Consider the following 27823-nt stretch of genomic DNA (forward strand, 5'->3'; position numbering starts at 1 on the left):
AAAAAAAAAAAAAAAAAAAAAAAAAAAAAAAAAAAAAAAGAACCGTCTTCATGCTGTTGGTTGTGGCTTTCGGCTTCTAGATTACGGAGTATATTGGATAATCTGACAACAGACCAAAGTTGCTTCACCCCACAGACGCACCAATCAGAGAAGCGCCAGCCATACAACCTGCTTGATTGGTAAATGTACGCATACTAATATCAAGATCAAGCGGGGTGGATGAAGGTTTGACAGACTGAAGCGACTTGTCGATAACATTGTCATGATCCGAATCGGCACAACAAGGATCATTCATTGAAACAAGTTCCACACATGCCCCGTTCCGCAAAACTAAGTAAACTGTTCTTGTGGGTATCGTCGCCAAATCTTTCCTTTATCATAACTATCACAAATCGTCGATATCTTCCCCATACTCATTCAAATGCTCAAATCGATACGTGTGCGTCAGCTCTAGTAGGTCTCTCAAGAAACATTGTAACGCGCCGAAAGACTCTGGAACCCTGCAATGACGTCCTTGTCGACGTTAATGGCCCACTGCTCCTGAAAGGTTGCTTCTCCACCAACAGCCTGCACAAGTCCCTGCAGTATCACCTGGATAAAAGGAAACGTGTGCTCGGTATGTACCTGGTCTCGGTAGGCAAAGGCCCGATCACGCACATCCTGCGGCGTGTCCCAGTCGTTTGCATACTCCTCGGGCTTGCCGTCCCACACCAACGAATCACCCTGTCCATTTTCATTAAGCAGTTCCATTACGACAGAGGTCCACATGGCAAAGTAATCCTGTAGACGGCCCAGCACCAAGTCTCGAAGGGGCGATGACCCATCTGCTGCTGCAAGCTCGCACAGCCTTGTGAGAGCCAAGCATGATAGCTTTTGCCTTTCCACATCAGCCATCATGTCAAAGCAACCAAACCATTCGTCGCCCAGCCATTTCCAGACTGCTGCCAGGTCGCCAGCGGCAGTCATCAGTTGAACCAACGCACGAGGTTCACCCACGGCGATGCGAGCCAAGATGCTAAAGTAGTGTGTTTCCTTGACTGAGCTGATCTGTGGTGAGCGACGTTGCGGCCCGGTTGTCTGACGGGCCTCCCAGGCCTCATGTATTCGCTCCAAAACCACCCTGAGTAGCCCAATCTCCAGCATGTCTTGAACCAAGACGGTCAAGCCCTCGGAGCCGCCTAGCTCTTGCGCAACCCGAAGCATGTAATCGATTGCTTTGGCAGCATGGTGCACTTGATCTTTTTGCTTCGACTCCATAGCCGTTGCCAGCGCCTGCAGCGTTGGTCTCCTATACTCATTGGAAAGAATATTCTCGGGGGCTAGCAGGATGTACGTCTTGATGACCTGCACGAGCTCCTCCGACAAAACATTGTCGAACTCTATAAAAGGCAGTCCCTTCAGCTCGAGTTGCATAAACTCAGGTGATATGGGTGGCGAACACTGTGCGACTGTCGCCTTCCACACTTCTGTTGCTTCCTCAATGAGGAATTTAGATATCTCTGAAGTAGGATCCATCGCTTGTGAGATCAGCGGCACGATGAACGGATGATATTTTTGTGAATCCGTGCCCACGGAGTTAACAAGTGCCGTTAGGATGGCGAGGATGGACTGCTTCAACATGTACGCCTCGTCTCCAGCCTGCTCCCAGAGCTTGGGTAAAGCTTCAATAAGCTGATCGCCCACTTGCCGAGCCGCCGTCTCCATGCGATCAATGATAAGTCGTACGGTCTCGAGGATGGCAAGTTTCGTCTCGTCATGTTCCAGCTCTGTCAGCAAGCTGATAAGCCGTGTGAGGATTTCATACGCGTGTGGTTGAAAGATTTCACCCTTGAACTCGAAGTCATCGGCGATCTTTTTGAATTGCCTGGCCGCCGTTATCCTGACGACCTGATCGTTATGCTGATCTGCTGGGTTCATCAAATGTTTGTATATCTCGAAAACTACAGGGCGAGTAGCGTCGGATATGTTGATGGGTACCCATTGACTGAGCAGGATGGCGATCCGACGCCGCAGCAACTTGGCCAAATCACCTTGTATCTGAACGTCTTGGACTACAGTAGATGTGACAAATGTGTCAAAGTCGAATAGTTTGTATACCGTAGGCGCGGCACAGCCCATGGCCGTGTACACAGCCTCTTTGGTGACAATATCTGCATCGGCCTTGGCCGTGGATTGGAAGTAGTTGAGCAGTGGTGGACCCAGCAGCTCCTTCCATTGAATCAGTAGGTCTAAGAAGACCCTCTCGGCGCATGGTCGAACTTCCCACTGCCAGGCATCTCCAGAGTCCCGTTCTTGGGCCTCCCACTCCTGTGGGTCTTCTTCCCACGCATCTAGATCAGCCTTGCGGAATATGAACAACTTGGTGATGATCACGTCAACGATCTGGGTCACAAACTGATCGGTGATCAACTGGGTCTTGATAAGCTCCTTGGCATGTGCTTGCTCCTGCTTGGCCTCTGGGCTCTTGTATTTAAAAGTTTGGAGGGGCCTGCAGATCATGGCCACGCAGCCTCGTATCATAAGTAGCCCCTTCAGGGCGAGTCTTTCGAGTAGAGGGCCTTCGACTTTGGACTTGGAGCCGCCACCACCCCCGGCTGAGGATATCTGGATGCCCCCAGATTTGTCAAAGACCTCGGCAAACTTGGCCACGAGATCCCAGTATGCATGCACAAGCTCTACAGAGTTGGGAAGCAGGGCGAAGTCCGTCGGTAACGTCTCGCAGACCTCGAGGTGTAGCTTTGTGAACTGGAGCAGGTGCTTGCCGACAACCTCTTGATACGGGGCGGGCACTGCGGAGTCGTGACTGACATGACCGAGGAACTGGCCGAACTGGGTTTGCGTCATCTGCCAGAACTCACGTACGAGTTGGTCACGGTGAGGGTATTCATAGCCCACCGTAACAAGAACCCGTAATATCCTGAGACATATCAGGCTGTTTTCCATGGCATAGTCTGCATCGTCCTCACCTCCTTGACCATTTGCAAGGAACGCGGTCCAGAAGTTCACCTGTTCCGAGTAGACCTCACCGAGAAGCATTACCAGCTCGGGCGTGACCTGTTGCAATGCCGTCTGTGACTTACGCAGCCGGGCCTTAGCAAGCTCCTTGACAGCCCGCAGCAGTAACAAAAGAGACCCATTGAGGTGTTGCTGATTCCCGGTCCTGAAGTTGCTGACGAAGCCAACCAGGTCCGATATGGCTGTCGGCCACTCGGCCGGGTAATCTATCCTGACGACCTTGGCGGTGGCAAGAGCGTTGTGGAGAGCTAGGTTCTTGTCATCTTCATTTATTGACCCTTGTAGGAGTCTCGATCTGATTATGTTCTTTTGGGCGGGTGGTATGGACGACTTTGCTGATATGCTGCGCCAGCCTTTGTCGATGCCGTTCTTGAGGAGGATTATTGCAAGGTAGCGGACTTCACGCTGAACCGACTTGTCCAGGAAGACGGTCTACGAAAACAGGCAGGTTGGTTAGCTAGGTATTGATCTTGACTAGCTTCGCCAAAGTACCCAGGTAAGATTGAAAAGACAATGACTTTGACAGCGATGAGGGTCAGGGCTCTGGCTCACCTGGAGGCCTGCATAATAGTCTGGGTATGCCTCCCAAGCTGTGAGCTGCTGGCTGGCAGACTGCCTCTGGTTGTGATCGGCCGACCCGGCCTGAAGCAGTTTGGAACAGAGCTCCTGGAGGTTCAGTGGGCTGGCTTCACCCGGAACCTCGATGGCAAAGCTCATCCTTGGAGCGAAATCGTAGGTCAAAGAGTTATTATTCGAGTCTATTGGCAGCAGCGCTGCTGAGAATGCGATGCCCTTTCAATTGTAGCAAAGAAGAAGAAAATAAAACAAAATAAGGAAACAATAGATTTGCAAAGACGCGCCCGCACACGTAGACAGAAAAAAAAAAAGTTATTGGTACGGAGGTGATGCATGCTGGCAGCCTCATGATGCGGGGGAAGCTTTCATCTCAATGGTGGGGTACCATTACGTCTCCACCATGTATGGACGACACAATGGGCAGGACCGACAGAGATGCGTGTGTTAATATTCAATTTGCGAGCATTATACTAAAACCAAAACCAGTCGTAGTGAAAGCTAACTCCGTGCTAGAGCAGGTGGGCCGAATGTGGGCAACTATAATTTTTCTAGATTTAAAATAACGAAAAAGGAACATGGGCAGGTAGACAGATTTGACTATGAAGTCTATAATGGATTGTAGCGGGCTAGGGAGTATGTTGGGAACTTTTTGGGTTGGTTCTCTGTGCCTTTTTTTGTTTTTTTTTCCCTTTCCCCCTCTCTTCTCATAAAATTTCTCTACTGGTCCACGGCCCGCGTAACTTTTCTTGGGACGGGGCCGACAACTCCCATTAAACATTGTGTATCCGTGCCTCGGCGCACCGTCCATTGGTCCCATGGACGTTGGACAAACCTCCTCAAGGCCGAATTCAACCCATAATCAGCCCTGGGAGAGTCTGATCATTTCGAGGGCATTCTTTTTCCGTAGAAATGCAACCACACAGACTTGTTTGGAAGAAGTCAAAGTGGAGGTCCGTGAAAATGACTGTTTGCCATATGTACCTACCTACCCTATCTATATACTACATCTCTTCAAAAAGGCCCCGGTACCGCTCCATCTGGCACCCAGCTCACCATCTTGGGAGGGTTTGCCATATATTCTAATCGGTAACTACATGTAACCCAAAAGCCAAGTAGCAAAAGCTCCCCTCTTTTCTTTTTGGCAAAACGATGCCGGCAGCGGACGAACCCACCCCAGGACTCGAAACTTCCCTGACGGCCCAGTGGTTGATATGCGTCAGCTGCGGGACCCAATACCCAACCACCTCGCGGTCGAGGCAAAAGACGTGCTTCATCTGCGATGATCCCCGACACTACACGCCGGCGGCCGGCCAGAGCTTCACCACTATGGCGGCGCTGCGTGCCTCTGGCCATCGCAACATCTTTATGCCGTATGAGCCGTCCTACCCGGGCCCAATGTCTCCGCCGTCTCCCACCACCTCCGTAGCGTCGTCTGCGGTGGATTCCGGCTCATCGCCGACTTTGTCTCCGTCAGATCTCTTGATCAACCGCCGTCACCCAGTAATGAGGCCCGACAGTTGGAAGCGACTCGGGGTTTCTTACAGTAGCATATACAATAATTCCAAGGCCAAGAGGTCGTCTTCGCAGCCCCCAAAACAGGAGAGATATCACCCGCATGGTGCAATGATAAGTATCGTGACGAAGCCCATATTCGCCATGGGTCAGCGCGCCATTCTTGTTCGTAAGTGCTTGTGAAGACGAGAAGAACACATATAAATACAACACATAAGAAAAAAGATGGCACAAGCCACAAAGCCGTCCTTAGTCCAGCCGTACAACATATATTAACCCACATACACCCCCATAACAGACACACCCGCCGGCAACATCCTCTGGGACTGCATCACGCTGCTCGACGACGACACGGTGGAACGCATACGGGCCCTCGGTGGCCTAGCCGCCATCGTCATCTCGCATCCTCACTTTTACACCGCGCACGCCGAATGGGCCGCCGCGTTTGGCTGCCCCGTGTTCCTGGCCGCCGAGGATAGGAAATGGGTCGCACTTGAGATACCGTTGCACATCTTCCTGGGCAACAGCAAGACAGACCAGATCATGCGCCGCTCCCACGAAATCATCATCGAGGGCGTCCGCTCCGGTTTCATCGCCGTCAAGCTGGGGGGACACTTCCCAGGGAGCATGGTCGGCCACTTTGACGGCCGCCTGCTTATCTCCGACACCCTGCTCACGACCCCCGCCGGTCTGGGCGGGTGGGAGGCCGACGCCGCGGGAAACACTAGGTCGAGGCCGCCGGGACTCAACACCTTTGCCTTTATGTGGAGTGGCCCCAACTCGATCCCGCTATCCGCAGATGATATTACCAGGATCTGGGAAGTACTCAAGAGGTACGACTTCAAGAGTACGCACGGTGCCTTCCTCGGGGAGGATATCGAGGATGCCGCCGGAATCAAGAGGCGGGTTTTGGAGAGCATTCAGATCCAGATCAAACGTATGGGCTGGACTTATAACCCGCTCTTGACCGAGTCTGCACCCTCCCAAAATTAATGTATGATAAGAGAGATGTATGATAAGACAAGGTATTTTAGCGACATCTTGAGTTACTGCATGTACTGCCCGTCACCACTCATCGTGCGCTTGTTTTTTTTCCCGCAATTCCGTGCGAAAATCAAAATTGAAAAGAAGATGCCTTGAAATCTTAGGCTGCTTGGGTGACTGTTACACTCGCTAAGCCTTGTTTTCTAGAATGTAGTTCATCCGGTCTCTATCATCGTTGATGATCCTGCCCCATTCGAGAAGCAGTCTGAAAAGGTAGATGTGCGCATCTTCCGGCCTCAGAGCCCTCGCCGCCCACTTCTTTCCCTGGTCGGCGATCCAGACAGCATTCTCCAAGTGTGTCTCCACCCCGGAATCCCGGCCCTTGATTAGGCCTCTACCATCCAGCCCCATAAAGTACGCCAGCGTGCTATGTAACGCGGTGTACCGAAGATCGACAGGTACAAAGTGTAGCCACGGCCTCAGTCGTTCTGAATACCACTCGCGGAAGATGGTGCCCACGAAGGGGAGGGCGGACGAATCGAGCGCGTCCATAATAATGTCGCTGCCAGGCCCGGTGTTTGAAACTCCCGTAGTGTCGGAGTCTGTCAAGAGGACGTATCGATTGTTGAAGATAGGTGTATCGGCTTCCACTGCAGGGCCGAACTCTTCCATAATCGAACGGCAGGATCTCGTAGTAATTTGTTCGGGAGTTTTGCAGGACCTATATTCGCCAATCCTGACATCTGGCAGCAGCACCTGATTCATTTCCCATGTGCCTACTGGCTCGTACTTGAAAGGTTTGTTTCCATCGGAGTCTTTCCCGTCCGTGGCCATGATGGTAATGACCTCGTCCGATTTGGAGGCATTATTAACAAGATGGACAAGCCTCTCTTGGTGCCCTCCATAATAAAGTTGATTTGACAATGCACCATGCTCAATCGTGCCACGCCAGAAGAGCCGATCGCGTTTGTTCTGCAAATCAAGGCCAGAATCCAAGTCTTTGTTTTGGTTTCCTGGTTTCCGCGGCCAAGGAATCAATATATCACTGAATGTGCTTGGCTTTGATCTGCTGAATACCGGCTGTAGATCGGTTAGCGGTGTGGTGAGTGGAGCCGACATGAAGAAGCCATGCAGTTTAAGCATATCAGGCTGATGGCAAAGATCAGAGGCAAGCATCCAATCCTTCAGGAATGCTCCCGAGGACTCTTGGTTGAAGCAAGAGACGCAAATGTCTCGAGTATTCCAATAAGATGCGGAACGCATGGTTGACCTCCTAGGGCAAGCTTGCATGTTGAGCCTTCGGAATTCAGCCGGACCAATCATTTGGTATGGAGCGGGCGGCTTTTCCGCCCTGACAGCGGCATCTCCTGAAGACCCTGCTGGTACATTGGGCTGCAAAGACTCTTCACCGTCTGCTCCATCCGATTCGTTGTCTTGAGGATTGTCTCGTCGGGAAAAGCGTCCTCTCGTCCCGGGCAATACTCGCTTACCCGTATTTCCCCAAGGCGCAAGAACACGTGGATTCTTGTCCAAATTGACGGCAATTTGGAGGTCTGGAAGGTGTTTTGAAAACGACCGCATCATTTCCACCAGTCCGTTGATCTCGTCCATATGCTCGCTCCGAGCAGCACCGTGACTAACTTGGCCATCAGTAACCTTTATCACAACCATGTCTGGCTCAAGCTCAAGCTTCTCAATACTTTTGCGTATCTGCGAGGGGCTTAATCCCCAGAACGGTTGCAGATCCCGATGGATCTGATCAAAAAAGTCGATGATGGGCGATTTGTGTTCGACTGCATATGCATACCATAAATCGAAACCTTTCGGCGGCTCTCGACCATCATATCTCTGTCGGTATTCTTTGACGGCGATATGCAGTGAATCGCTCGTAGATGCATGGACAAGCCAACGATCGGCTTCGACCCGCATATCTGATATCATAGTATGAAGCGGATGCGTACGAGTTGGATGACCACGCCTGACAATGGCCCAAATACTTGTACCAATGAGAAAACAGAATAGTATTAGAACCAGACATGCGGACACTAGTGGCGATACAGCCCGCGCACTATGAATGAATAAGACTGCTCCGATGACCAAGGGCAGCATGCTCAGGATGACGGAGCTCGTCGCCAGACCATGCCAGGTCCCAATAGCCGCAGTGTTGATGACCACAGCAACAAGTCCGCAAGTGATTGCAAGGATGTGGACAAGAAAGGCTGGGCCCACCTGATTCATCAAGGATGCAGATGAGAGGATGAAAACAGCGAGCAGGCACCCAAATAGCAAGATATCCAGGCTATAGGTGATCCACGAGCTGACTGACTGTTGATTCATCGTCCCGGCCCAGAAGGAATCAACCCCATATTGAAAGACAAGGGCAATCGATGCTCCTATAGCCGCTTGAAGTAAGACACCAGCTACGGTGGTTATCAACTGCTTGGTTGTTCGTTGCCTAGAAAGTACGCGCCAGAGTATCTCGATTATGGCAGCCTCGGAAACTAGACCAACGATTTGCAGCGTAATCGTCCATGGTTTCAAAACACCACGCGAACAAAACACCGTAGACTGGCTCGTGTGCAGTGAAACCAGCCAAGCCCCGATTGAGGTCAAGATAGACCCAACGATTGAGATCCATCGAAGTGATTGGCCTAGACCTGGATTTGAGTCATCTTCAATAGCTTGTGGCTGAGGGAGCCGTAACTGGCGATAAAGTACAATGAGAGGAAGAAGCGCCTAAAACAGGGTTAGCTGAGTTTGGATGTCTACATTTGTATCTGATAAAGAGGACGTTGGCTAAAGACTAGATCTAGACCTAAACTCACCTCGAAGCCTGGCAGCGCGCATTGATGTTCCGTGCCAAGGAAAATCTCGAGGCGCAGGACAACAAGCCCTACCAATAGCGGTATAAAGTACCTCCGGGGTCGCTGTGGAAGGCCAGAAGATGATTGCTTGGCAGTCAATACCTCATTTTCTGAGTCGTTTGTATATTCTTGTAATTAGAGACTGGCATCATAGTTGCAGAAGCATGATACGAGCGGGCTTACCAAATCTTCCACTGGAGCCAGGAACCCATCGTGAAATCTGGCTGGCGCCCAAATGAGCGCCACAACATCCAACCAGACAGACCAGTACAAAGGACAGCCGAGGTAACTCTGGGCCATGTCAGTATTTATCAGCAACTCAGAAGCCTAGTTAGGACCTGGGCAAGAGACAAGGTAGCATTACCTATCAGATTTGGATTAACGAAGCCATTTGTGATCCAAAAGAACGAGGCACTGCCGTAGCAAGTATGAGTTGGTCAGCCAGCCAGTTACTTAGCAATTAACCAACCAATACGAATCTTTTATTATTGAGTTGCTTCTGACTACAGAAGCGTTTTTCAAAGTATGTTTAGTATACACTGCAGGTATACGAAGCAAGTTTAGATTGTAGGGCGTCCATTGAGGTAATTGTACCTGTTCAATCCAACGTAACTTTGCAGGTTGAAACTTACCAAGCAGCCACATATGTTAACAGTGTACGCGTCTGATTGACCTCCAGAGCGGACATGGCGGCAAGTTCAACAAGCGATAAAAAGGTCGCACTCCAGGTGCATGGTTGCCATAACTCAGAGTGCCGACAAGCCAATTGATTGTTGAGACGAGTCCAATCGTAGATTTAGTTGGTTTGTTACTTTGAACAGAGAGAGGATGATGAGATGTTGCTTTGCTGTTACGGATAAACCGCGACAGTGAACTAACTGGACTGCCTCAGGCCCCACATAACCATCCCAAGTTGACGTTGACGGCGCCCCAGATCTGACAGGGGTTGATTGTGCCGACCCACTTCCATGCAGGACCCCTGAAGAAGAGAGCCAAGAACCACTCGACACCACCTACTCCGAAACAAAGTCTCAATTCGGAAGAAGCCCTCAACTGGATTTCTACCTAGGTATACGCAGAAGGCACCTCGACGGGTTTCTAGCCCAAGGTACACCGACACGTTTCTACAAATAGAGAAAATAACGGGAGACAGAGGACTTGTCGCTGGACGAGGCACCTCAAGATGGCGCCCCTGACCGGCCCGGTAACGACGGGCATGCAGGTATTTGCAATACCCGGAGTAGTCTTCCTCATTGCGTTCCTGGGCTACGCTTCACAATGGCTTTTCAACACACCCGACCTCCAACCTGGGCATCTGAGCCAGAACCAAACCATCACCTTCAACCTGCTACTCCTCAACCTGTGGTGGAACTACTACAAAGCCTGCACAGTCTCGCCAGGAACATACAGGCATTCCAACAAGCTCCCGAGCGGTGACGATGACGACGACGACAAGACAAAAAAGAAGACGAAGAAGCAAGAGGACGAGCAGCAAAAACCCACACCTCCCGCTGCCGGCCAGAGGTGGTGCCGCAAGTGCGATACACCCAAGCCCCCACGTGCCCACCACTGCCGCCACTGCCGCCGCTGCATCCCCAAGATGGACCACCACTGCCCGTGGACCGGCAACTGCGTGTCGATGCAGACGTTCCCCTACTTCTACCGCTTCCTTGTCTCAACCAACATCGCCCTGTGGTACCTCGGTCGCCTGCTCTACCTGCGCTTCCGCGCCCTCTTCGACGAACGCAACCTGCCCGCATACCTCGGCCCTTCGCCCACCAGGATCGCCCTGCTGACCGTCATCGCCATCGCCTGGGCCCTCGTGTCCCTCGCCCTCGGCGTCCTGCTGAGTACCACCACAAAGGCATGGCTCTTCAACCGCACCATGATAGAGGACTGGGAGGTGGAGCGCCACGAGAGCTTGGTGGGCAGGCAGGCCCGGGGTGGCTCGACGTGGTGGGCCAGCGAGGAGGAGGAGGAGGAAGAGGAGGAGAGCGGCGAAGAGTCCTCGGAGGAAGAGACGACGGCCGCTCGCAAGAGCCAAAAGGTCCTGCGACGCGTCGAGTTCCCCTACGACATTGGCATCTGGAACAACATGTGCCAGGCCATGGGCACGCGCAACATCCTGGCCTGGTTCTGGCCGTTTGCCGGCGGGCCGGTTGTGTCGCGGACGCCCGGGTCCGGGGTCGGCTGGGACTGGGAGGAGAACGGGTTCAACGCGCGGATGGGCATGTGGCCGCCGCCGGACCCGGACAAGCAGCGCCACGGCCACTGGAAGGGCAACGCCGACACGGCCGTTCAGCTGCCCACGTACGCGACGCCCGAGGAGGAGAAGGCCGCGTTCAGGGCCAGGCAGGAGAGGGACCAGCGGCTGCGGAGGCGGAGGCAGCTGATGGAGGCCCAGCAGGGCTCGGGCATCTTTGCCGAGCTGGAGGAGGATGAGGAGCTTGAGGATCTGTTCCCGGAACAAGGGAAACGTGACAAGTACAACAACAGTGGGCAGTCCTACGAGAAAGGACGGGACGGGGAACCGGGATGGACCAATGCTGACGGGGAGCGATTACGTGATTTTGGTGTTGATGAGGATTCGGACGATGTGGCTGAAGATGATGTGCCCCATAATGATGATTTTGATCATGATGACGATGAGGATGTTCCGCTGGGAGAGCTTTTGCGACGTCGGAGGGTCGCGTCTCAAAACCCAGATATATAATGATACTTGCTACAGTCTTTTTGAATACACAAGTCAACTCGGTTGGCGAACTTTTTGGGTTTCATGTTATTGATCGTTGATTCTCTTATCTTCATACCAAATGTCATCAACATCTATATAAGCCGCTGAAAATCGGTGAATAACAGACATGCGGTCAAAGGGAAGTAAAGGGAGTAACTGATGCATTCCCTCCAGGGTCAAACAGTCAACAGACCTCCTGTTATATAGTCCGGTCTAAAATTCGGTTCTCGGACCAGCCAATGTTCAGGGATAAACATCACACGCTGAACCAATTCAACTTGAAGCGTACGTATTAGAAACAGCACGTCTAACAACAATTTGAATCACCAGTCGTCATCATCATCCTTCTTAGCCATGGCCTGCTTCCTGGCGAGCAGTGCGTCAGCCAGACTGTTGCCAAGGCTCGGAGTTGGCGTGTTGCTGCGGCTGCCGTCGGATCCATTCAGACTCATGCCGGAGTCACGCGGCTGAAGGCCGGCAGGCTTCTTTCCAGCAGCTGGACGCTTCGCCGGGGGCAACGGCTTGTTCTTTCCGTTGGCTGCCGGAGGCGCTGGTGGAGGTGGCCGAGAAGCCGCAACTGGCGGAGGAGCCTGCTTCTGCTCCTCGACATACGCCGCCGGTACCCACGCCTGCTGGCTACCGCTCTTGGCAAGCCACCATCCTGTAAGACAGTTAGCATTTTAGATTTGGTGCGGCTGTTTCGATCATGCGTCACATTAAAAAGACTTACCATTGTTCTCCTTTTGCACAATCTCAATAAGGTCTCCCTCCTTGATCGACATTTCATTCTCCTTCTGGCCAGCAAAGTCATAGAGCACCTTGGCCATGATCTTTGCCTTGGCAGGAGGGGCTGCAGGGGGTGGCGGCGGTGGCGCGCGGACTGCTGCCGAGGGTGTATGTGACTGTTGCTGTGACCGCACAGGAATGCTAGCAGCGACTTGCGCCTGCGGCCGTGGCTGTGCCTGTGGCATGGGCCGAGATGCCGCCGCAGTTGCACCTGGCCTTGGCTGGGCTGTCCTGTTTGTTGTGCCCCTGGACGGTCGTCCATTGGGTCCGCCGGGCCTAATGAGCTTTCCTCTCGTGATCGGGCGTGGAGGCACCGGCTTGCCCTTTGGTGTCGGACGCGAGACCGAGTTGGGTGGCTCTCCTTGCTGAGTATGCACAGCACCACTCTTGTAGAAGTCAACAGGGTTGGGAGAATCCTTCAAAACCTTAACTACCTGCATCTTTCCTGGCTTCTTGGCGTACTCGATAGAGTCTCCGATTTTGAGGTTGAAGCCCCCAGGCATTACTCGCTCCATCTGCGTGAACAACTCCGTCTTCAGCACACAATTGAGCAGCGGATCTGCTTCTTGGGGAGACCCAACGCCTAGAGAGAACCAATCGTCACGAGAGCTAGATGCGCCGATGAACTTGATGGCACCAAGCGGTATCGCCTTCTCCGCGGTGATTTGCACTTGTCCGTTGACCAGCATCTGCGCGACGACGTAGAATTTGCTGTTGGTGACAATCAAAATACGTGGGCTTGCCTTACTTGAACGGCCGAACTTGGCCTCAAGAATCTCACCGCGGCAGGAAAACACGGCCCTTTCATTGCTTCCAATGCCAATGGCATTCCGAATGTGAGCTCCAGGCCCGCTAGAAGCATTGATGCCCAAGTAGTCACCAATGAATCGTCTCGATCCGAGGATGGACATGCGTCTCCTCTCCTTGCGCCCCTGCAAGACTCTGTGACCGTGGTCTCGGAGCTGCAAGTACTCGGCCCCTGTCCTCTTCTTGCGCCAAAATGTCTGGATACGAGTTGCGGACTCCGCCCTGTAGGCCAGATACGCCCTCCACATACGCTGGATGCGTGTTGCCATGTTGTGCCAGTATCTGTCACGCATGTGCTCCAGAGCAAAGAGAGTCTCGGGTGATTTGATAAACGCCTTTGTGACACCCATCTGCCACTCTTCTTGGGGAATGCTGGTGTCCTTGAGAATCTGCTTGACCGCAGCCTCGTAGGATCCTTGCCATGTGTATTCACCCGCGTACGATGTCGCAGGTGACAACAGAAAGAAGCGGTCGACAAACTTCTCGAACGACTGTCGATATGCGAATCCAGCGCGGCGAATACGCACGTTCTCCTGCAGACCAAGATACTTGATCTGATGCAGCACATTGGGGACATTATACTCGGTCGGTGACTTGTTCTCGTTTGGCTTGATTGTTCGAATGTATGAAGGCTGACACTTCATCAGTGTCTCTACCAGTGCATTCGCCGAGGTGCGAATCCTGTCTCCTGCTGTTGGTGGCTGCTTGCGGTTGTCCTGATCCACCTGGTTCGGAAAGAGAGTATGCAAGAACGGGTTTTGGCTGACTTGGAACATGCCCAGGAGACCCTTCAAGAGCTGATCCTTGTTTTTGTCTGTGATTCCATCGACGGTGTAGGCTACGTCACCGGCGTAGTGCTTGATGATGAAGCTGCCCTGCCTTGGGATCAAATGCGCGTTGGACATGCCGTTGACGCTCTGCATAAACGTACGGTCACAGGCTGCCGGATCGGCATGCGCGGTTTTCGTGGCGTCTTTTAGAGCAGAAAAGACTCCCGGAGGCCGCACACTTTCTATCAAGTCGCACACAATCTTGTTGTCAAAGTACTTAATCGGAGTCCACTTGATCTGCTCACGTGCATACTCGTCCTGCTCGGCTTTCAGAGTAAGTTGGATGAAGATTTGCTGAAGTTTTTCGTTCACGTAGTTGATGCAAAGTTGCTCGAAGCTGTTTTTCTCGAAAATCTCGAAGCCGTAAATATCCAGGATGCCGACGGAGTTGCTCGTCGGTTGGCGAGCTTTGAGAGACTGGTTTATCCTCTCAACGATCCAGTCAAAGAGGTTGTTGTATAATGATTTAGCCAGGGCGTCCCTGGTTGCCATTGCCTGTGCGACATTGGCGGGGGACTCAATGACTTCCCCGCTCCTCGGTGTCAAGATCCTGATGGTGATAGCCTTGACGAGCTGCTGGGCGTCGACCTCAAGCAGATACGCTAGGAAATCCACCACAGACTGATCTGTCACGGCCGCGTAGCCTTCATCGTCTTCACGGAAAACGAGGTTGCCGGTCCATAGGATAGCAGCCAATATCCGGAAAACACTGTCTTGCTCCTCTTGTGACAATCCAATGACCTTCATGGCATTTAACGTGTCTTGAAACTCTGCAAGGTCGTCTATTCCATCGACATCGAGACACTTGGATCTGCTGGTGTAGATGTAAGTTTCCGGCTTCTGGATGCCAAACATTTGCCGGTAATTCTCCGAGGCTCCCTTGGTGAACTGGTAAAAGATGTGAAAGTTGCGCTCGTTTGTAATCTGGCCCACCACTCTTGACTTTTCCAGCAAGTAGTTCGTGATGTCGGCACCCACCGGCTCGCCCACCGAGTTGAAGTGTATTTGCAGGTACTTTCCGAACCGCGACGAGTTGTTGTTCCTCAACGTCTTGGCATTGCCAAAGGATTCCAGTAGAGGATTTGTGGCCAACACCATGTCCTTGATTTGCTGAATATCAGTTGAGTCGCCCCCTGACACGCTTGCAATATATTGCATGATGCGCTTCGCGGCCTCGGTCTTGCCCGCTCCCGATTCGCCCGAGATGATAACACACTGGTTGTCCTTGTATGCCTTCATGTTGTAGTAGGCCGACTCGGCGATAGCGAAGACGTGCGGCGGCATCTCGAGACGGTTCTTGCCCTTGTAGCTGTCCAAGACCTGGTCTGTATAGATTCCCAGGTCCCTGAAGGGGTTGACCGAAACCAACACATGGCCAATATATGTGTAGATTTCCCTGCCCTCGAATCGCTTCTGCAGGTTCTCGTTGATCGCCTCGTTGGACACCTTGCTGAGAAGGGTCAGGTCTGAGACTCCGACATCCTTCTTCTTGCTCGTTTCGAACGTCGCCTTCTTAGGCCTCGCTCTGCCACTCGTCGCTCCCCCCGCGGCTGCCTGCCCAGCGGCAGCCTTGTCTTTCCCTCGCCGTGTGATGCCCTGCGCGGTGAGAATGTACCGAGATTAGCGGAGATCCTTTGGCGGATACCGGCACCGCCGCGGGATTGCGCGATAATAGGGCGCAACTCACCATTGATGATCACCCTAGTGCAGGGGCAAACATGCAAGCTGGCTGAAACGAAACACAGGTTTATCGGGGCTCGAGTCGGACCAATACTCTCGATGTGGGATGCCCTCTGGAATGGTATATGATGCAACGGTTTTTTTGAAGTAGTGTGGCAGCGAATGCGCGTGCCTTCTTTTGCTGCACGTATGTCGTTCGTCACTCTGGCACAGAATGTAGAGCTTGCATTGGCAGGTTGTTTGTTGGATTGCTTCGCCTCATCAACTTACGAAACGTCAACCTTGGCGGCGCTGCCTGACAGTGGATGCACGAGTGACGAATTGCCCCACTAACAGTTACTTTTGGCGCCCGCTGACAGAGGTACATACCCAGCCACTCCAATTGAACAACCAGACGGATAACAGTGGCTGGTGCTTGGCTGCGATTACCATACACAGCCACGGTGCTTATTGATTACATAATGGCTGAATTGAGACGGGGCAAGGCAGGAACAAACTTGAGGGATGACGAATAAGCTCAACCATTGGCTTGGTGGGAACATAATCCTTGGCCATGACTTGCACGCACAGCAGCTGCCAAGGTTCTCAGCACCTGGAGACTTACTCACGACTCGTACATAGCAGCCGGGTCTTGTTAAATCCGGAGAAGAGCTGCCCAACTTCCGGTACTGCCGTGTTCCATACCGGCACGATGGATAATATAGACGCGGTGCCGCCGAGATTCTCTGCAAGACCGCTTCGTCCGATCACCGGGACGAAAATATCAGATAGAAATTCTGTCGTGATATAAGGGTTTTCAACAAACAATCTGTTTCTGTGACATCGTGCACCCACACGAAACTTGTACTATCAGTAATGCATTTTGTCCATTGAGGGTCAAGAAACCATACAGATTACCTTGTTTTCAACCATTCCTTGTAACTCGTCATTTACTTTCATGAAGATTGGTTTCCATGGGACTGCAGTCTTTATCAAAACTAGGCTCAGCCTTGTGTCTTTCCGCGTAGGTTTTGATCTCTGCAGCGTCGCGAACACTCTCGTCGGTCGACTTGGGGATAAACTCAGCGCCGATAAGGACGCGTATCGTAATCTATCAGTTACACCTACGCCGCCCACTGTCCGTGGTGCTGCCTTTCTTGGCGTTTCCTCGCATGCTCGTGCGCAGGCTTCGATTGTTTGTGATGTTAGGCAGGTAATGTGCAAGGTCAACTCCCGAATCTCCTATCGAAAGCCTGATTGGTCAGATGAGCATTCAGGCATTCAAGGATCCCTCTTTTACCCTTCCCCCTCTCTCTTTCTCTCTCTTTAGATTTCAGCTTGTCTTTCAATGGATATGACACTGACCCTACTAACACAGAGTCAGCCGACTGCTCATGTCTACTCCTCATCTTCAGTCCAGAACAATTGCCATCAAACGCATTTCAGAATTGAACATGTAGTGGAGGGGATCCTATAATTGCTCACCGTGAATTAGCTAACAAGCATAAAACAAGGTCTCTGAGAAACGAGGGAAAACAAAACCAAAAGAGTCATGGCGCTGCTGGCTTCCTAGGTGCCAGCCATATGCCGGCTGACACGGTCGACGATGAGTAAGGTACCTAGGCAAGCGTCAAAAAAATGCAGGTCGATCGAACATTTAGGCAACTCAAACTTTATCATGCTTAACCACAACACAACTGGATGTTTTGTTTTTGAGGGGGATGGTTACGATGGAAATCCAGGTATCGATGCAGAAATCCATCATGTTTCTCGATCCAGTCGATAGAGACTGTCAATGACAATCGGGGGCCAAACTCACACAAGACGCCAAGAAGTGTTCTGGAGGTCATTGATTGCATCAGATTCTCAAAATTCCGCCCTGTGGCATTACAAAATCCCATGTTTTGAGCCAGGTTAGCCGTGGCAGGAGATGGCGGAGATGTCAAAAGTGCATGGCCGGCGATCATGCATCCTCTCAGGCAAGTTTAATTTTAATTACAAAGTACACCCTAGCTACTGCTGCTGTTTTTGTGTAAAAATTTCCACGTTCCAGGCGAAACCTCCGAGGTGTAAAGATGTTACGCTGAATATGGGCCACATTTTGAGCCATTATTATTACTTCGTAGTTGTTTCGAGGCTCCTGTTTCGCACGATAAACCCCTAGTCAGGCCGGAGCGGCTGATTGGTGGCGTCAGGCCAAGTGCGTGTTCTTTGGACCCACTGTAAGACGAAGACGCTGAGCCCCTGGATGGGATTCTGGAGGAAACTCGAAACCCAGCATGCGATTGTTGTTGCCCAGACATGGCATTTTCGTTTGAGGCTCGTCTAGCCCGACAAACAATGGTTCATCACTCCTGCACGTCTGACACTGTGTAGGATTGCAGGTCGTTGAGTTCATCTGCCTCATATCTGGCTGCATTTACGTGATAATATCAAACCCAAGCGGTAGAAATATTTACTTGGCTTTCTGGGCAGGTGGGCAACTTTGAGGACCAATCCCACCTGATAACCCCAACTTAGGCCTGGTTTATTGGATAATTAGGTGAGACGAACTAAATGGCTAGGTACGCAATTGCCTGACTAGTGTTTGGATGACAGCCAATGGCTAAAACCTTCGGTCGACCGTTGACGCCGGGAACTAGGGCGAACTGATTGCGGGGGGAAAGTCTATTGCCGTCCAATTTTGTGATAACGACTCAATTAAGAACTTAGTAGCCAGTAATGACCCTTGATCACATATTTAGTCTAAACTGCAGGTGCACAAGCACCTACTGTACACATCATCACCCGCTATCCCTACTGTCGTCGTAAGCCCAGACAAACTGCAGTCTACAATAGGTGCGCACTGTGGCGGAAGCCCTCTTTTGAAAAGCAGGGAGGTCCAATCTTATAAATGTACCTATGTGACATGATTACACACCTTGAAGTTGGTCCACTCAGGTGAACCCAGCCATCGGTTAGGACCGTGTCTATTGTGATAATAACTTAGGTAGGTAGGCAAGTAGACAAGATAGATAATATATTGAACATGCTGATGAATGACGCCAGAATTTTTTGCGCAGTTGCAGAACCGTCTGATACATTAGCGTACAAAGCTTGTCCAGTCGCGTGGGACGGCAAACATGCTTCGTACTTCGTAGAATAAAATCAACTGGTCGCTTGTTCCGTAAATTGTAAGGGGCATCGTGACCTTTCCTGGTGGAGCATGTCCGCTCGGGTTGTATTGTGCGTCTTGGCGTAGTAAGCTTAATAGGAAATTTGACGTCCATGCCTGGCTTCCATCCTGGAAAAAAAGAAAGAAAAAAAAAAAAAACGCTCTGTCACGTAACCCTGGAAGCAGTGCTAGTCTAGAATAGGAGCGATCTACCCACTTCCGAGAAACGGTCCCCTCTCGACGAGTCAAAGACTGGAGAATGTTGATCGGAACCATCGGCTTTGTTCACTTTGTCGTCTGAGCCAAAGCATGGGCAAGAAGGGGGCATCCCCGAAGTCCTCCCGACCAGAAATGAAAACGCAGGTGCAAAATGCCCCACAGTTGATTCTATCTGACGAATTGAGTTTATGGGACAGGACAGCCCTGGACACATGTTAGCCACGCACTCTTCGCAAAAGTCAACACAACCACGACAATGTGAAAACCCGACTCGACTTCCAAGGATTGATGGTGATATGGGACTTTCTCTGTGTACGGGTTGACACGATGAGCTTGCCTAAGGTACCTACACTACAGTACATAGTCCCATCTTCATTTGTTTTGAGATGCAGTCATGCACATGCACGAACGTAGTACTACTTAAGCGCCCGCAAGTCCCATGTGGCAGGAATTGGCACTATTCTTAGTTCACCTTCAGGTACAGATTCGGTGATTGGGCAATTTTTGTCCAATCACAGAGCCAAGATGCACCCTCCACTCGATGGCACAATTCCCGTCCAGCGAGACGTGGAATCAATAAACTTAGATCGTCCGATTCTTTTCATTGTTGTTTTGTTAAAAGGCTAAAAAAAATTCCCTTTAATGGGCATCTATAACAACACAAACACTCGTTATTGTCACCAGATACAATTCACAATTGCAGTGTGGCCACCCCCTTGACCAAAACAAAACGGTTGATGGTTCTGCAAGACTAGGGCCAGTTTTAAGCATCTTCTCCACCCTTGCCAAAGGCGAAACAGCAGCGTAGCGTCCAACGACCCCTAGCCCAGCCGTCTCTGACACATCTCGTCTCAACTCGTCCTACGTTAAAAAAAAAAAAAAATTCACCGTCGACAGAACGATCGGATCAGCTCCTGACACAGGTCCTCCTCAGTGCGAAACTCTTCCCAGCGTCTGATCAACACCTTTGGCCAACGGCCCATCATCCCTGTCGTCGGAAAGAAGTTCAAGGGAAAAATCGTTCTTCCCATCCATGAGCCGCGCTAACCGTACAGTGTGTTGTCGGCGGTCCACACTCAGAACCCGGTCAATTGGCACGCACCCGGGATCCAGTTGTTGACTGACGGTCCTCCACTACTGCGTACGTACTAGTTACTACGGTACAGGTTTATGGTAGTACTTGGTAATCACTGTTGTGTGGGTTGAAAGAGTCCCCGCCCGGGTCGGTCGTCGACACCCCAAGGGTTCGTTGTCCACACTTCTCTCGGACTGGCGTAATAGCTAGGTTTCTTCGCTAAAGCCAAAAGGACAAGAAAATAGGAGAGAGTTTCATGGACAGCTGACATCCGAAAAGTCCCAAAGGTTCCCACTCTACCCTGCCGACATCCCTTGTCATCACTCAACCCCTCCCCCCTTGTTGCTTGCTCTGCTTGTATCTCGCGCGTTCCTCTTATGACCCTATGCCCACCCATCGCTTACAACCTTAAACCTTTTTTGTTTTTCCTTCCTCCGCTTCTACTTCTACTTGGCGTAGTAGTTGAAGATTCTACGGCGGTCCCGTGAGTCAAGGTCAAACTTCAACCTTCCTTTTCATTCTCTTCCCTCGCTGCTGGATCAGATCACTCTTTTTTATTATTCCGATTGGGGGTCGACAACTTCCTCTTTCGTTACATTTTTCTTGTTTGTCCGTCTGTCTTTGTTGGTTCCCATTGGGGTTTATTTGCCTGGAATATATTATACACATTGTAATTTGGGAGGGCCGCTGGAAGATAAAACTGGGAGTGCCTGGATACGAGTCAAATCGCCAGAGCTCCTGCACCCGAAGGTTCGGCGCCGACATACGCTCTTTTTAACGAACAACGATCGATCGAGACGATTCCGGTCGACCGCATCATAAGTCGGCACCTGTCGCAGGTCGACATCCCAAAATACACCTAATACACGAATTTAGCCTCTAAAGGCAATCGCCGTCAAAATGTCGGTCGGAGAGTTTCTGGCTAAGCAGCTCACGGCGCAGAAGCTTTTCTTCAACATTAGCTTTTGGGGATTTCACATAGCCATCTTTGCCTATGGTTGGTGGAAGCAGTTTTCAGACCCCCGTCTGGCCGGTCTGAATACTCTTACTTTCTCCGTCTGGATTTCTCGAGGTGCCGGTTTGGTGCTTTCCGTCGATGGAATGTTGATTCTGCTGCCCGTCTGCCGAACCATCATGAGGTGGATCAGGCCCAAGATCCGCTTCATCCCCTTTGACGAGAACATTTGGTTCCATCGCCAGATCGCATATGCCATGCTGATATTTAGCATCACCCATACCGCTGCGCATTATGTCAAGTAAGTGCCTCTTCTCCTGCGCATATAATAGACCTCCATTTGGGCGGGCAAAAACGCAGAGGGGGAAAATATCGAGTGCGATCAGAATACTAATCCAGCTTTTAATAGCTTCTTCAACGTCGAGAGATTGCAAATTCGTGCCCAAACTGCTGTTCAGATTCACTATGCGCAGCCTGGTGGTGCCACTGGTCACATGATGCTGTTGTGTATGCTTCTCATGTACACTACAGCTCACCACCGCATTCGTCAACAATCCTTCGAGACTTTCTGGTACACCCACCACCTCTTTATCCCGTTCTTCCTCGGTCTCTACACCCACACTGTGGGATGCTTCGTGCGTGACACCGTCGAGCCGCACTCGCCGTTCGCTGGAGACGAGTATTGGAACCACTGTATCGGATACCTGGGTTGGCGTTGGGAGCTGTGGACTGGTGGCTTTTACCTGATTGAGCGCCTTTACCGCGAGATCCGTGCTCGTCGTGAGACCAAGATCACCCGTGTCGTCCGCCATCCTTATGGTGAGTTTATTCTCTTGTTTGGACAACTTATGAATGAATGTTGAGCGCTAATACGTGATGCTGCAGACGTCGTCGAAATTCAGTTCAACAAGCCCTCCTTCAAGTACAAGGCTGGCCAATGGCTCTTCCTGCAGGTACCCAGCGTCTCAAAGTACCAATGGCACCCTTTTACTATCACATCCTGCCCGTACGACCCCTACGTCTCGGTCCACGTTCGTCAAGTCGGTGACTTTACCAAGGCCCTCGGTGACGCCACTGGCGCTGGAGCCGCTCAGGCCAAGCTCTACGAAGGAGTCGACCCTATGGGTATGTACGAGGTCGCACTCCAGAACGGCCAACAGATGCCCATGCTCCGCATCGACGGTCCCTATGGTGCTCCCGCCGAGGACGTGTTTGAGAACGAAATCGCAGTCCTGATTGGAACTGGTATTGGTGTCACCCCTTGGGCCTCGATTCTGAAGAACATCTGGCATCTGCGCAATGGCCCGAACCCGCCCACCCGTCTCCGACGTGTTGAGTTCCTGTGGGTTTGCAAGGACACCAGCTCCTTCGAATGGTTCCAGACTCTTCTGTCCTCGCTCGAGCAGCAATCAACAGATGCTGCTGGTCTCCCTGGCAGCAACGGTGTCGAGTTCCTCAAGATCCACTCATACCTCACTCAGAAGCTCGACATGGACACCACCCAGAACATTGTGCTCAACTCGGTTGGCGCTGCCCTCGACCCTCTCACTGAGCTCAAGTCCCGGACCAACTTTGGTCGCCCCAACTTCACTAAGCTGTTCGCCTCGATGCGTGATGGTATTATGGACAGGACATATCTGAGTGGCCTGGAGGGAAGCATGAAGACCACTGTGGGAGTCTATTTTTGCGGTCCTTCAGCAGCTGGTACGTTTATCCTGGTCTCTTTTCGAATCATGTTTGCTCCTGATTAACTAACATTTTTATTTTTATTTTACAGCTCGTGATATCAAGGCTGCTTGCAAGACTGCATCCGTCAATGAAGTCGAGTTCCGCTTCTGGAAGGAGCATTTCTAGACGCTCCATACCAGCATTTTGCATCTTTACTTTTTCTGCCTTTGGCGTTATTCCGCCACTTATTCTATACCACAGGGAAAAGACTGCCGAAAAATATCACGACGCAGAGGCTTCTAAAACCCTGGGAGAACGGCGTTTGCGGGGAGATGAACTACAGAGCCGGAAGCGTGGTATCAAGAATGGCCACTGTCAATTCCTGTTTTCGAGCATCAAACATACTTCATACTTACGCTCTACATTCTTATTTCACCATGTGCTTTACATCCCTCGTGCTTTCATACCAGTTGAATTTTGGAAACTGGCGACGCGAGCAAATATTCGGACGGTTTTATACTGAGTGCAGCTGAAGCTCGTTTCGAACAAATCGAAGTGGGCGGTAGGGGATGGATTCGACGGGACAATATAACGGAAGAGAAGATACATCATTCGGCCTGCCTTGATCTGCTCTCAGACAAAGGAAGCCCATTTTTTGTGTCGGGAGGGGGGCCTAAAGTGGCGAAATCTTATTGATCTTTACATTCAGATATCCGGCGGACTCCTTTTTTCACTTACAATGTTATAAATATCCAGCAAATTTCAACATCATCAAAGAAGAAAAACTTCGACCGATCTAATAGTATCGTGTGTGTGTTTCGTCCCTTTGATAGACGTCATGACCTTCGAGAAAAGGTCGGAACGTCGGCAGGTTCGGGCACAACCCAAAAAAACCTCCTTTTCGGACCAAACTATTAAATCCCGTAAGGTTACTTACACAATTGTACCTACCTACCTAGGTAGGTAGCTAGGTGGTACAACTGCTTTTAACCCGGCGCAGTGCAAATCCGATGTTTGACCCTCTTTCCCTACCCCTGGCGTATTTTATTGGGAGAGTTTGTTATTTTTAACGGTACCTTGGGTGCCTACCTCACTTGAACTACCGTATCTTTCTCTACCCCGGCAAAATGTGGCCGTCCACTCTCAAACATGACCGGTTTCCGAATTCTCTCTACCACGCCTCCCTCCCCCCATCCCCCCCAAAACCCCAATTCAGAGCTCTCACACCCTCCCCCCCTACGATATGCTTATTTTGATCCTTTTGCCCCCGTCATCGTTGCGCAACCGTTGAAAGAAACGCTTTCTAAAATGCAATATAATCTACTGTTTCCGATCAGCTGGGGGCCGGGTAGCCAGTTGAAGGCTGAACCATGTTTCCACTACCTCTTTTCTCCCCAACCTTGTCTGGAATATTTATCACATTTTTGCGCATCTCCGGTCGATTTGTAGACTCCCCACCTCGTTTACAAAAAAAAAAAAAAAAAAAAAAAAAAAAAAAAAAACCGATGTGTTTGTTCATTCTATAAGGGGAATAAGGAATTGGACGGAAAGTTCCCGGGCCGCGTTCCTCGTGAAGCATGAACGCCGGAAGTATTGTCAGTTGACAAGCCGGCGCCGGCAACAGCCTAAACCTCAACTTTTGGGTTTGCCTGTTCAAAAGGCTGACAGGACCAGGGGATGCCTTGTAGCCATTGTCCCTCTCCACAAGCTGGGGCTTTGATATAATTTCTTACATAGACCATTTCTAAATAATTCTTGTAGCTGGGCCTGACGCCACTGTGTTGAAGAGATTAGTAGCCACAGCTTGTTGTTCTTCTTCTCTGGTCCCAGACACAACTTCAAACCCGACGATGGCAGAATAGCCTCACAACACAACAAATAAACAATTTCACATGATGCCCCCCCAAAAAAGAAATCCTTGTTGACACACGCCTCTCTTCACCAACTACTTTATTCAAAGGCGCCACTTCAAAAATAAGGTATTGACAGGTCAAGGAGTTCCCCATGTTCCATGTCGAAAAAAAAGCATGTGGTTCTTCGCCTTGGCGGTCCCCAAGAATTTGGGACCATGCAACATACCTACCCGTTCTCCGCCCATGCCAAGTTCTCTGATCAGGCCATATACTCCGTGCGGCGGGCCACAATCGAACCATTGTCGAATCTCTTTTATTGCGATTTGTTTTTGTACCCTTAAAATTCCCTACCCTACCCAGCCTTGGCTGCGTCTTTGGCGAATTTCTTTTTTTTTTTTTTCTCGTGCCTTGCTCATACTTCATGAATCGAAAATATACCCCAAAACGGTAACAATGTACCTCGGCTAACCAAGATTGCACGCGCTGACTGTAATTATAGGGCCACGTTAAAGATCACCCACGATTCCTTATCCAGCACCCTTTTTTGATCCACACAGCGTGAACACTGGTAGATACGGTTTCGAGACTTTTACCCACCCAAAACCCACCCAACCCCGTCCGACCCCATGTTGCACCTGTGGATCAAATTTTGCCATTAAGCGGTGAAAATTTTGCCGAAGGCGGTAAACCCGTTTTTTCGGCTAACAATTATATAAAGCTATTCCCAACTCCCAAACCATACTATTTATTATACCCACTTACTGCACCATTTACCCCTTTAAAATTTTGCCAATTGATTTAAATCACGTAACCACCCTAATTTTAACCTTTGATCTTGATTTTAATCCCTGTTGGCCAGGCCCGCTGTTGTTGATTTATGCATTTTGTCCAATTTGGCCGAAAACCCCACCCAAAAAGTACCCAGTGCAGACATCTGCTGTGTGGATCAAAAAAGGGTGCTGGCTAAGGAATCGTGGGTGATCTTTAACGTGGCCCTAATTATAACATGGGGTTTCTGTGTATGACCTTCTACTTACATAGCGGGTTATATCCCCTGTCCCACTATTCATTCCTGTACTATTAAAATATCCGGTTAAAACCCAAACAAACGTTCATCTCCGTGCATTATGAGGGTTTGGAAAATCCTTTCGGGATCGGCCAAGATGCTCATCCGCGTTATTATCGAACGAGGGAGGTCAAGGCATTTAAGTAAGCGAGATCATGGGTTGAACTGCCTCGTCTCGTCCACCGCCGAGCTGTGTACAGTCCTGGTGACCAGCCCCTGGATAACCGCCAGTTGCCCCTTGGTTACGGCTGGCCACGTCTGGTATTTCCCGTCCGGGTCGAACGGTGGAATGTCGAGGAGGTACGGCTGGTCGTGGGCGTTATTGGCCTCGTGCCAAGGAGACTGCTTCTGCATGCGCCGGCGGATGAGGGCCTCCCTGCGACGAGACAGGATCCATTCTCGCTTCTGGTTCCTCACCCACTTGACCAGAACCTCGCTGGATTCGCCATTGGTGATGTCTGGCGCCGTCTTGAGGTCGTTGATAAAGAAGCGTGAGGGCGCGGCGTACGGCTGCGTCGCGATGACCTCGTGCGTGGTGGGGTCTCGGTCGATCGTCTGTGGCGTGTTCTCCAGCGCGTGGTACACGGCCTGCAGGTCGCAGAGCTCGAGGTCGAAGAGGACGTTTCTCGGATCGGTGCCCTGGACGTCGACCTTTGGCCGCTGGCTGCTGTCGGGGTTGTGGGGATCGTTGTGGCTGTACATGTCGAGGAGGTTGTCGACCACGTCGCTCAGTTCTCGGTCGGCGACGATGTACATGTTGGCCATCCACCGCATGGAGACCCCGAGTTCCCGGTCCCGCTCCTTTCGGGTATAAGACGGCGACGTGTCCGGCGCCGAACAGCACGCCCATGCGAACGCTGGAAAGTTGTTTGTAGTTTTGGAGTAGGGCGGGACGAGTGGCTTTACGTGCGTCGGGCCAATGCGTGCTCGAACGGCATGCTGCAGACCGTAGCGCAGCCTTGACGGGTCGCCGCGCCAGACGGGGTGGGGAAGGATCCTCGCCAGGGCCTTGAAGTACTCCTCGATGAGGGGCTCAGGGTGGCCATCTATTGCGGTGTCGGGGAAGAGTGATGCAGCGATGCCCGAGAAAACATTAGGTGCAGTCGGCTCGGTGCTGCTGCTAACGATAACCGGTGCAACCTCCGGGTAGAAACTGATGCCAAGGCCATATCTAAACAGATCCGGCAATTCGCAGTCAAACAGCCGCGGCATGGCACGCCAGATATACAGCTCAGCGGCAGAGACCGTCGGACACGACCTGATAAGGGCCTCCTCGTCGGAAGCTGTCCACCGGTGCAAGCGCAAGTTCTGCTCGAGACCCGTGCTCCAAAACCCCCTTTTAAAGATGTCGGTGGCGTGGCCGTGCTGAGAGCCAGGTAAGAGCTTGATTATGTCTTCCTGAGTGAGTTTCTCAGTGGGTTCCTCCGCGACTGCTTCCCCCGATGCTGATGACGGTGGTCGCACGTGTTTGTCCCTTGTGCAAAACTCTGTGCACTGTTCCGACCGTGTTTGCGCATCTCGCAGGACTTTTTGTCGCTCCGACACACTCCCTTTTTGCTTTGGATGTCTGGCCCTCTTTGCCGAATGCCGTGCCTGAACAGACGCACTGGCAGGCTTCCGCTTGGTGCCCCGCGCAGGTCTAGACTTGGGTGCAGTCAAGATTGGCAGGGCCATGGATGGTGGGCCGCAAACACTTGTAGGTGATATGTCGGCTAGAGGACCAAAGATAGTGGATTTTGAAGGCATGTGTCCTGGCAGGACGAGTGTGTTTGAGAGAAGAGATGGCATCTTGAAGCTCTTGCTATCATTGGCCTGGCCCTTCATGGCTGGAAGACTAGATGGGTTACGGATTAAGTGCTGCTACTTGGGCTGTTTGTCTCTTGTCCTTTTGGGGCAGCTGTAGGGATCAAGCCTGTTACGTGTAGATATGAATAACTTGGGAATGACATAGGTTCAACCTGGGTTTTCCTTACAGACTTGTCAGCATAGAAAATTCTACCAGCGTTCTGGGACACATGGCGTTTTGCTTTGTTTTCTTTGTCCCCTAAATGAATCTGAGAGCAAAC

General features: G+C 51.2%; 7 protein-coding genes across 7 annotated transcripts; 3 read left to right on the forward strand and 4 right to left on the reverse strand.

Moving 5' to 3' along the window:
• Positions 1-252: 252 nt before the first annotated feature.
• Positions 253-3732, reverse strand: PgNI_08602 (uncharacterized protein; the record flags this gene model as incomplete). The annotated part of the gene is made up of 2 exons (XM_031128597.1): positions 253-3447; positions 3568-3732. 2 exons carry the CDS (start codon positions 3730-3732, stop codon positions 463-465), a joined length of 3150 nt encoding a protein of 1049 aa, XP_030978765.1. The 3' UTR covers positions 253-462.
• Positions 3733-4740: 1008 nt separating this feature from the next.
• Positions 4741-6107, forward strand: PgNI_08603 (uncharacterized protein; the record flags this gene model as incomplete). The annotated part of the gene is made up of 2 exons (XM_031128598.1): positions 4741-5272; positions 5402-6107. 2 exons carry the CDS (start codon positions 4741-4743, stop codon positions 6094-6096), a joined length of 1227 nt encoding a protein of 408 aa, XP_030978764.1. The 3' UTR covers positions 6097-6107.
• A 169-nt stretch (positions 6108-6276) lies between these two features.
• PgNI_08604 (uncharacterized protein) lies at positions 6277-9761 on the reverse strand (the record flags this gene model as incomplete). The annotated part of the gene is made up of 5 exons (XM_031128599.1): positions 9584-9761; positions 9316-9365; positions 9135-9242; positions 8913-9079; positions 6277-8823 (listed from the first exon to the last, which is right to left on the reverse strand). Exons 1-5 carry the CDS (start codon positions 9637-9639, stop codon positions 6277-6279), a joined length of 2928 nt encoding a protein of 975 aa, XP_030978767.1. The 5' UTR covers positions 9640-9761.
• Positions 9762-10134: 373 nt separating this feature from the next.
• PgNI_08605 (uncharacterized protein) lies at positions 10135-11664 on the forward strand (the record flags this gene model as incomplete). Its single annotated transcript, XM_031128600.1, has 1 exon — positions 10135-11664. The coding sequence occupies one exon, from the start codon at positions 10135-10137 to the stop codon at positions 11662-11664; it is 1530 nt and encodes a 509-aa protein (XP_030978766.1).
• Positions 11665-11719: 55 nt separating this feature from the next.
• On the reverse strand, positions 11720-16147 carry PgNI_08606 (uncharacterized protein). Its single transcript, XM_031128601.1, has 4 exons — positions 16123-16147; positions 15796-16053; positions 12416-15704; positions 11720-12346 (listed from the first exon to the last, which is right to left on the reverse strand). Exons 2-4 carry the CDS (start codon positions 15796-15798, stop codon positions 12009-12011), a joined length of 3630 nt encoding a protein of 1209 aa, XP_030978769.1. The 5' UTR covers positions 15799-16053; positions 16123-16147; the 3' UTR covers positions 11720-12008.
• Positions 16148-19790: 3643 nt separating this feature from the next.
• Positions 19791-23630, forward strand: PgNI_08607 (uncharacterized protein). Its single transcript, XM_031128602.1, has 4 exons — positions 19791-21471; positions 21580-21989; positions 22056-22874; positions 22948-23630. Exons 1-4 carry the CDS (start codon positions 21116-21118, stop codon positions 23022-23024), a joined length of 1662 nt encoding a protein of 553 aa, XP_030978768.1. The 5' UTR covers positions 19791-21115; the 3' UTR covers positions 23025-23630.
• Positions 23631-25910: 2280 nt separating this feature from the next.
• Positions 25911-27581, reverse strand: PgNI_08608 (uncharacterized protein; the record flags this gene model as incomplete). The annotated part of the gene is made up of 1 exon (XM_031128603.1): positions 25911-27581. The coding sequence occupies one exon, from the start codon at positions 27579-27581 to the stop codon at positions 25911-25913; it is 1671 nt and encodes a 556-aa protein (XP_030978771.1).
• Between the last annotated feature and the right edge of the window lie 242 nt (positions 27582-27823).

The sequence above is a fragment of the Pyricularia grisea genome (genome assembly GCF_004355905.1).
Source record: "Pyricularia grisea strain NI907 chromosome V map unlocalized Pyricularia_grisea_NI907_Scaffold_6, whole genome shotgun sequence".
In the NCBI taxonomy this organism is placed as follows: Eukaryota; Fungi; Ascomycota; class Sordariomycetes; order Magnaporthales; family Pyriculariaceae; genus Pyricularia; species Pyricularia grisea.

Coding starts and splice junctions, on each gene's coding strand:
- PgNI_08606 (XM_031128601.1), bottom strand. Junction 12,347..12,415: donor TGTGCAAAAGGAGAACAATG/GTAAGTCTTTTT, acceptor ACTGTCTTACAG/GATGGTGGCTTGCCAAGAGC.
- PgNI_08607 (XM_031128602.1), top strand. CDS start 21,116: ATGTCGGTCGGAGAGTTTCTGGCTAAGCAGCTCACGGCGCAGAAGCTT. Junction 21,990..22,055: donor TGTCGTCCGCCATCCTTATG/GTGAGTTTATTC, acceptor GTGATGCTGCAG/ACGTCGTCGAAATTCAGTTC. Junction 22,875..22,947: donor TTGCGGTCCTTCAGCAGCTG/GTACGTTTATCC, acceptor TTTATTTTACAG/CTCGTGATATCAAGGCTGCT.